Here is a 9,262-nt window from a genome sequence, read left to right on the forward strand (position 1 = left end):
TCGGAATTGGACGAAATCAACGCCCAGGGGCCTATTTTGCCACGAAGCTTCCAGAAGACCGAAGACGTAACGAAGTGGGGCGACGAGGCGGCGACACGCCAGGGTGGCGCGGCCCACCTCCTGGCCGCGCGGCCCTATTGTGTGGGCCCCTCGCGTCGCCTCCGAGGCTGCCCTTCCGCCTACATATAGTCTTCGTCGCGAAACCCCCAAGACCGAGAGCCACGATACGGAAAACCTTCCAGAGACGCCGCCGCCGCCAATCCCATCTCGGGGGATTCAGGACATCGCCTCCGGCACCCTGCCGGAGAGGGGGATCATCTCCCGGAGGACTCTTCACCGCCATGGTCGCCTCCGGAGTGATGAGTGAGTAGTTCACCCCTGGACTATGGGTCCATAGCAGTAGCTAGATGGTTGTCTTATCCTTATGTGCTTCATTGTCGGATCTTGTGAGCTGCCTAACATGATCAAGATCATCTATCTGTAATGCTATATGTTGTGTTTGTCGGGATCCGATGGATAGAGAATACTATGTTATGTTGATTATCAATCTATTACCTATGTGTTGTTTATGATCTTGCATGCTCTCCGTTATTAGTAGAGGCTCTGGCCAAGTTTTTACTCTTAACTCCAAGAGGGAGTATTTATGCTCGATAGTGGGTTCATGCCTCCATTAAATCCGGGACGGTGACATAAAGTTCTAAGGTTGTGGATGTGCTGTTGCCACTAGGGATAAAACATTGATGCTATATCCGAGGATGTAGTTATTGATTACATTACGCACCATACTTAATGCAATTGTCCGTTGTTTGCAACTTAATACCGGAAGGGGTTCGGATGATAACCTGAAGGTGGACTTTTTAGGCATAGATGCATGCTGGATAGCGGTCTATGTACTTTGTCGTAATGCCCAATTAAATCTCACAATATTCATCATATCATGTATGTGCATTGTCATGCCCTCTCTATTTGTCAATTGCCCGACCGTAATTTGTTCACCCAACATGCTATTTATCTTATGGGAGAGACACCTCTAGTGAACTGTGGACCCCGGTCCATTCTTTTACATTGAATACAATCTACTGCAATACTTGTTCTACTCGTTTTCTGCAAACAATCATCATCCACACTATACATCTAATCCTTTGTTACAGCAAGCCGGTGAGATTGACAACCTCACTGTTTCGTTGGGGCAAAGTACTTTGGTTGTGTTGTGCAGGTTCCACGTTGGCGGCGGAATCCTTGGTGTTGCGCCGCACTACATCCCGCCGCCATCAACCTTCAACGTGCTTCTTGGCTCCTACTGGTTCGATAAACCTTGGTTTCTTACTGAGGGAAAACTTGCCGCTGTACGCATCACACCTTCCTCTTGGGGTTCCCAACGGACGCGTGCTGTACGCGTATCACTGTGCTTCACTCTCCTCACCCGTCGCTCCCGACATATCCCCTTAGTTCTGCAACACAAAGTGGTACTCATAGTTACTCCATGCGCAAGTTTTCTGAGCTCAACTTTGTGCACAGAACTAGTCACGCAATGGAAATCAAGAAGCAAATCCAAATCATACAAAACATATACCATGTATATACATACTTAAGTGGTTTATTACAATACTCAGTAACGATGTGAGTATGCAAACTCACTTATTGAATTATATGTACAAATTTCTACAAATATTACATACTACAATACATGTGGTACAACTGTATTGTAGTCTCGCCTCCCATGGTGGTCTCTAGTCGTACTTCACTCCCGGTACATCCCAGACTTCCATCCGGTCGAACGTGTAGTCCTCCTGACAAAATCTGGAACATAGGGTTTTCCCGTTGGCTGGTGGTCAGAATCAGAGGATGATCCCAGGGAGAAATCTGTGTTCATGAACTGATCATTCAATGCATCATAATCCACCCATCGGGTGTACTCCCCTGTGACTCCGCCATAGGTATTTCCACCATCAGTATCCGACTCAATCAGTATAGGATACTCCTCATAGTCTCCCCTATTATACTGATAGTTCTGGAACTGGGTTGTGGCGTCCTCATTCATCTCGGGATTACATCTAACTGAATCACTATGGGTTCCGGTGTCCGATCCCCAACGCCAACCTGTGGAGTTTTCTATAGGAGTCTCGGAACGCTGATGGTTTCCGGATTCCTTTCCACCCTCATATCCTCCATGGGAACTACTAGGAAAGTACCTAGGTGTAATAGGTGAAACTGGTGTGTGAACCTCACCCTCCATTGGTTCCTTTCCTTTCGTCTCCTCCTTGGGCTCAGTGAACTCTTCCAACATTGTGTCAATTGCTCCCGACAGATATCGGTTCAACTGAAAGAACAATGACAGTAGGTTGCGGCTGTTATCCATGTACTTAGCGGCTTCCGCTGGTTTGAAATACGCGTAACAAGCTTACCATAAAAGAAAGGTCATTAACCACCCTGCTGATATTATATATAAAACTATTATTTTTCTGCAGTTTTGGAGGCCAAAGTTTAAGGGAGTGAAAAACGAAGGGCTGTGCTAGATGGAGCGCGAGCTAAGGGGCTGTATGCGTCCATGAAGCCAAGAGCGTGAAGACCTAATCCTTCCATTGCATTAGATGTCGAGGTGTTGTGGGGTCGCCGACCGTTGTGTGACGGTGTTTTTGTTTCTGTTATGTACTTTTTTTGAGCTCTTCTGTTATGTACTTGGCTAAGCTGTAGGGCGCAGCGTTGGTGTGAGTTGTAATCCTAAATTATGTGTGGTACTATGGCGTTGTTAATTTAAAGTCGAGCAAAGTTGCCTTTTATCTAAAAAATATAGGGCTAAGATGGGGTTCAAATAAGTAGCTACTTCATATTTAAACCATTTGGAAAATGACTGCAACTAAGTAGCTATTCCATTTTTAATCCATCTGCAGAAGATGATTGCTGCAAGAGTTGTTAGTAGAATAATTCACGTAGAATAATTCACCACTAAATACTATCACGGTTTTAGACGACACAATATTATGGTGAAAATACATCAAAACGAATAACTTTACACGACGAGGTTTACATTTTTTTCCCGAGAATATGAGGACTACATGCAGGTGGAGTACTGTTTTTTTTACAACGCGTACGTACATCAGAACTAATCGACCACTGTCATGGGCCTTCACGCTATTTGGGCCCACGGTAGCCTAGCCCAGCCCAGCGTGATCGTTCTTTCTTACAGAGCCGAGGAGGCCCATTTCGGCTTTCGCTCACTCTTCGTCTTCTCCCTCCCGTCTCAGCCAAGAACAGCTTCCAGAATCCAGATCGATCTCACCGAGGCTGCCACGGCGGTGGGTGCCTGCGAAAACTCCTGCCACCTCGCCATACTCTCCTCCTCGCCGTCGCTTCGCTGCTGCTTACTTCGGCGGCGGCGTCCGGTGCGCCGGCCACGATGCAGCCGGCGCTGCTCCGTCGACGACGACGCCCTCGTCGGTTGCGCATCGAGGCACGTCGCCGTACTCCGCCCCACGCTTGCGAGACTTGAGGACAGAAGCGGGAGCCGCGGCGGAGCGGGAGAGGCGGCGGACTCCCATCGCTAGAAGAGGTGAGTTGGACTGAACCTGGGGTGGGGCGAACTGAATAGTCCCACATCGCTAGTTGGCTGCGATTCGCACCGATATATAAACGTCCTTCTCAGCGAGGGTATCAGTCCAAGTAGCATAGGGATAGAGTAGTGTAGGGCGCGGGTAGAGGGGGGAGCTATGCACGGGGGGCGCGGGAATAGGGGGGAGCTATGCCCCCAGGCGACGGTGGGGGCAGGGGTAGGGGGGAGGGTATGCCCGGCAGGGGAGGAGGCTATGCGAGCCTCGACACAGGGGGGCGGCTACAGGGGGGAGCTATGCCTCTCAGAACTATGGCCCTAAAGGGGGGTTTGGGGGGTTCAAATTCATTACTTACTTTCCAGCTAATATTGTAAATATGTAAAATAATTCTTCTACTTGTTATGAAATCCTTTTTTTTCCTCTGAGAAAATCCAGAGAAAAGTGCATTTGTGTGTTCAACAATGACAATGCTTTGTGGTCAACAATAGTTGTGAGAAAATATGTAAAATAATTCTTCTACTAGCTCAGGTCTCATCATGACTATGTTATTTGACCAGATTATTTCATAATGTCTTGATGTTATATATGGATTTTTGTAGCTCCTGATGAAATTAGTGTTAGAAGAAAATCCATTGACAGTAAAGAACATTAATTAGAGCAGCAAGAAAATGTGAGAAAGGTTCTGGTGAGCACTGCAAGTTCTCTTGACCCAATTTGTTTTGAGACCAGCAGCGCCATGCTGGTTCTGTGTTGATGTTCATATTATATATGCTGGTTTTGCGCCTCTCAGAACTTCTTTCCAGTAAATAAAATTAATATTCTTCTCCCCGTATGAAATCCCTTTTTTTTCTTTCTTCGGACAGGCATGGAAATTACTTTCCCCATACCGTTTTAATCGACGCACAGTGGAGCCTACCAGAGCATATGCGTATGTGATGGCTGGCGTCGATTAAATAGGAACCGAGGTAGTAGTTTGAAAGGAAAATCCAGAAAAAAAATGCTTTGTTCCTGTGGAACATGTGAGAAGAAAACTACGAAGGGTCAAAGGTGTAGATGAGATGTTATACCATTCCTGTTCTTGTTAATGATCGGGATATGTATATTCTAGCAAACTTTATTTCTGATGGTACATCTACTAGCTCAGGACTTTCTAGAATAAACTTCATGCCTATGTTAGTTGACCAAATTATTTAATATTCTTTTATGTTATATGGCTTCAACATTAGTAAAAATAAGGCCAGGAATCAAAATAGTCATTCTACTACTTGGTTTTGCATTTTAGTAGACGGTCGTGATGAAAGTAGTGTTGTAAGATAATCCATAGACAACGAACAACTTTGGACCAGAAAGAAAAGGTGTTAACGGTTTTTGTGATCACTAAAAGTTCTCAGGTGTCAGTTTGTTCTGGGACCAGGAGTGCCATGTCGGTTTTGTGTTGATGTTTGTATTATGCCGGTTTTGCATGTTCGTGAGCACTACAGAGTACACAAGCATGAAATACCTCTATTATACTGTTAGAGCAAGAGATACAGTGAGAGCAAGAGATGCAGTGAGTTATATGTAATGTTGATTACTTGTTCTTGTGTTGGGTAGAAATAAAACCAGTAATTACCTTCGCTCGGTAATATGCTTATTTATTTGAAATTTGCGCCTCAAGTGCTTGCAATTTTTTTCATGTATGAACTGAATCTCTATTTCTATTATGTAGGTACAAATTTGAGGCATTGGACATTGATTCCCTTGAGCATTCATACCCTGCTATGACAATATATATATCACAGTGGACAAGAAGAGATTTGCTGATATTACTGAATGTCTTCTACATGTTTTATTCTAGAATGTAGATTGTGGTTTTGAAGTGCATCCATCTCAAAAGCTAAGATACACACAACAGTTCTTAGGTGCAGGAAAGCATTATTGAATTAAGACACTGCTATAGGAATACCAGTAAATATTCTTCTCCTCGTAAAATCCTTTTTTTCTTCACTGAAATTAGTTTGAAAATAAAATCTAGAGAAAAGTGCATTGTCAGCAGGGCTCCAACAAGCTTGTGATTTTCTATCACGCATGCCTTCTTTTTCTCCCTTTCCTTGATTTTGGTGTTTCATCATGCGTTCATGGTTGCTCTGTCTGTACATGTGAAACGAGTATGGTTTCTTTCTCCTGTTCTTTTGCTAATTCGGAATTGTTTTGGTCCGCAACCATTAATCCTAAAAAAACAGAGAGAGGGGATAAAATAGTAAGAAGCAGATGGAAGAAAACACAGCTGTGTAACTTTTAACAATCATCCAGATTAGATGTGTGTTTACTAACTGCATATTTTAGATCATCTTCCAAAATATGGTGAACTCTCAATTCGTACAAGAAACTTGCACATGTTTCAGACGCCGTTGTGTGCATTTGATTCTAGTTGTTTTCCTTTGTGATGTAATGATGTAAAAACAGAAGTTGTTATATGTGATTTGTTAAGGACAGACTGTTGGAGACCATCTGATCTAAAATGACAACTTGCCTCCAATGCCGCCAACTACTAGCTCTTAAACAAGTATAGCATCTGGGTACTCCTTCCTTTATGTACTTCATATTTGGCATTGTGGGAAAGCTGGTGGGCAATGCTTAATAGCTGCAACATGTTTTTGGTTTGTAAAATCAATAGCTGATGGTCAGCCTTGATGGCTGATGGCCTGGCATCTCGCCTTTTGTGTGTACTGAAGCTTCACGACTGCCAGCAGCTCCTTAACTATCTAAACTACATGCAAAGGAAACTATATATGCAGATATAATTACAGAAGTGGATAAGATGCGGAATTTGGCCTCAAGTGCCACAAATCAGGGCATAGTTTCCAGGATTCGTGCCAGTTGAACTCCAAATTATTACCGCCCTCAAAAAAAAAATCATTTCATTGTGCAGAATTAAGTTCTTCTCTTGAGCTTGAGGACAACAACCCTTTCTTTAAAAGAGGGTTCACTCTAAAAATCAGCAATAGTAATAACAAACAAGGAAAATTGGAGAAACATAACATTCTGTCGCTCCAACTGATTACAGCAATGAACTAAATGAAGATTGAGGAGTGCAAAGATAGGGCATAGCGAATCCCAGGCTCTCAGCCTCCTACAGTATTTTCTTAAGAAATTCTTGTCCTGCTGTTGCACTGAATTATGATCAGTTTATCCACAGTGGTATCTGCAATAGTCTTCAAGAGTTAAGGTGCAATGGTCTTCAGGAGTTCAGGTCATGCCAATATGTTCTCTTTCTTCGTTCCCTTTTTTCTTTATGCATGACCAACACCAGCAAGGCACCAGATGACGATTAATTAGAGAGGTTTGACCTGAGACATCAGCAAGCAAGCCTAGCATGATGGTGTGTCAACAGCTACAAGTTCTGCCTGTTACAGTGTAGGGCTGCAACTTGTCCAGTGAGGCTAAACTGAATTTACACTAGAACACATGTACTAGAAAATGACACATATTCAGGTGCACTGAAGTGACAGGCAACTAGGCAAGTCAATATCTGATATAAGATACGATATTTGGCCTCAACGGCCACTAATCAACATCTGATATAAGATACGGAATTTGGCCTCAACCGCCACAATCAGGACACAGTTTCTAGGATTCATGCCAGTTGAAGTCCAAATTATTCCCTCTCTCCCGAAAACAAACTCCATATCATTGTGCATAATTATGTTCTTCTCTTGAACTTGAGGACAACAATTTTTTATATCGTCATGCGTGAAAGGAGGTTAACTCTAAAATCGGCAACGGTAATAATAAACAAAGATAAGTGGAAGAACATAAGAGTGCAACTATTACTGTCATCTGTCGATCCAACTGATTACAGCAATTAACTAAATGAAGATTGAGGAGAACAAAGATTTTTTTTTTTGCGGGGGAGAACAGAGATAGGGCATAGCAAGTCTCAGACACTCAGCCTCCTACAGTATTTTCATAAGAAATTCTTGTCCAGCCTCCTACAGTGGATAAACATGATGCGATAGTCTTCAGGAGCTAAGGTGCATATGAGGGCCATACAGTATACTCCATGATCCTTCATGGACTGCAGAATACAACATCCTGCCTACCTTGAAGATTTACCTTGCCCTTCATCTTACAGAACAGTTGCTACTCTCCGATAATTTCACATTATCTGCTTAAAATCCACTAATAACAAATCAATCAACCTTGACAAAACCCTCACAGTGCAACGGCTCAATTGCACTATCATCAGGCTCACTGAGAATTATCTGAGCGTTCGGCGAGGCCTTTCTGAGAGACAATAGTTTTGTTTCAATAAATTGGGGTGTATCCATATGGTCCTTCTTGAGCCCTTTGGGCTGATTTTTTCTTGGCCGCGATCCTTTTTGGTGATTAATTGTGGGAGTAAATAGTATCAGCTGGTTGAGACGAGTAGACTTCTTCAGCACAAGCCTTACCAGCCGCATCCCATTGTCGCGACCCCTGAAATTAATCATCTTCAGCAACATAAGGTTCTCAAAAGCCTCTGATTGATATTCGTCTAGCTCAGCTTCCTCAGGTGGCTCTCCCTCTGACAGCTCTTCCACTGGCCGATCTCTTCCTCTGATTCTGATCCCTGATAGTTCTTTCTTTGGAGCACATTGATAGCCCCTTGCCGGAAGCTGCAAGAGGGCATAGTAATAAGCATCAAACCAACCAAGCACAGCAAGAGAAAGCAACAAAAACATGAAATACTATCTGAATGCATTTCTCAAGGTCATCCGGCAATTTCTTTAGCAGTGTCTATCAACCAGGGTCCATAAAAATGAGTATATAAGAGCTGTGGTTCACCTGCACAAATAGCCTCTCCAATCGAGGGCCGCAGCAGTTCATGAGGAAAACATAAATGTCATCCAGGTTTTCATTGGACATTGCAAACATCAGCAGCTGAAGCTCTTTCAAATTTTGCAACTTGCAAGGTGCGGCATTGCCGGCAACTGATCTGGCACGAGCACTGGCAGACACTGTCTGCAAGGTGGAGCAAACAACAAGGTTATGAGTAAGTTAGTACTGGAATCAACGGGCTGGCATGAAATGCAGGTGGGCGACGAACCTGTAGGGCGCTCGCTGCAGAGGGTAAGCACAAGTGAGGTTGGACAGGTTTGTGAGTAGTTCAAGCCGGTTCCTGCGCGGATCATCGAGCATGGTCCCGGTGCATAACACACACGCGTCCACTCGCGAGCGGGTCGCCTGAGCAGATGCAAAGGTCGGCAAGCTCCGAGGTGACCGGGATGCTATAGGCAGCAATGTAGGCTCCGCTGTAACGGAGTGACCGGAGGCTGGATGCCCCGTAGGCAGATATACTGGTGAGCATTGGGCATTCTGCAACGGTGAAGCTCGTCAGGTGAGCCCCAGCCCCCACGATGCTGACGAAGTTCAGGCCTGCGCAGTAGCGCAAGTCGAGGCTGCGGAGGAGGGGCAACCGGCGATAAGGCGTTGGACTGTCATGTTGGAGACGTAGACGCGGCGGAGCTGGATGACCTCGAGGGCGGGGAAGGCACAAGTGCGGAGCGGGTTGCCGATGGTGATGCCGCGGAGGGAGAGGCGCGTGAGGTGGGGGTCGTCCGGCTGGAGGCGGAACTGGAAGTCGAAGATGGGGAACGTTGGGTCGACGTAGTGGACGCGCAGGTCCTCGACGGCGCAGGCGGCGGCGTAGTCGACGCAGCGGCGGAAATCCTCCGCGCCGAGTTCGCCGATGC

General features: G+C 45.1%; 1 protein-coding gene across 1 annotated transcript; it reads right to left on the minus strand.

Moving 5' to 3' along the window:
• Nucleotides 1-7,459: 7,459 nt before the first annotated feature.
• LOC124661790 lies at nucleotides 7,460-8,877 on the minus strand. Its single transcript, XM_047199679.1, has 4 exons — nucleotides 8,739-8,877; nucleotides 8,617-8,630; nucleotides 8,355-8,531; nucleotides 7,460-8,185 (listed from the first exon to the last, which is right to left on the minus strand). Exons 1-4 carry the CDS (start codon nucleotides 8,875-8,877, stop codon nucleotides 7,721-7,723), a joined length of 795 nt encoding a protein of 264 aa, XP_047055635.1. The 3' UTR covers nucleotides 7,460-7,720.
• Between the last annotated feature and the right edge of the window lie 385 nt (nucleotides 8,878-9,262).

The sequence above is a fragment of the Lolium rigidum genome, chromosome 1, assembly GCF_022539505.1.
Source record: "Lolium rigidum isolate FL_2022 chromosome 1, APGP_CSIRO_Lrig_0.1, whole genome shotgun sequence".
NCBI lineage: Eukaryota > Viridiplantae > Streptophyta > Magnoliopsida > Poales > Poaceae > Lolium > Lolium rigidum.

Excerpts from the sequence above, each read along its gene's own strand:
- LOC124661790 (XM_047199679.1), bottom strand. The coding sequence starts at position 8,877 with ATGCTCACCAGTATATCTGCCTACGGGGCATCCAGCCTCCGGTCACTC. Across the intron at positions 8,186-8,354 it reads TGGAGAGGCTATTTGTGCAG|CTTCCGGCAAGGGGCTATCA; the intron begins GTGAACCACAGC and ends GCCCTCTTGCAG.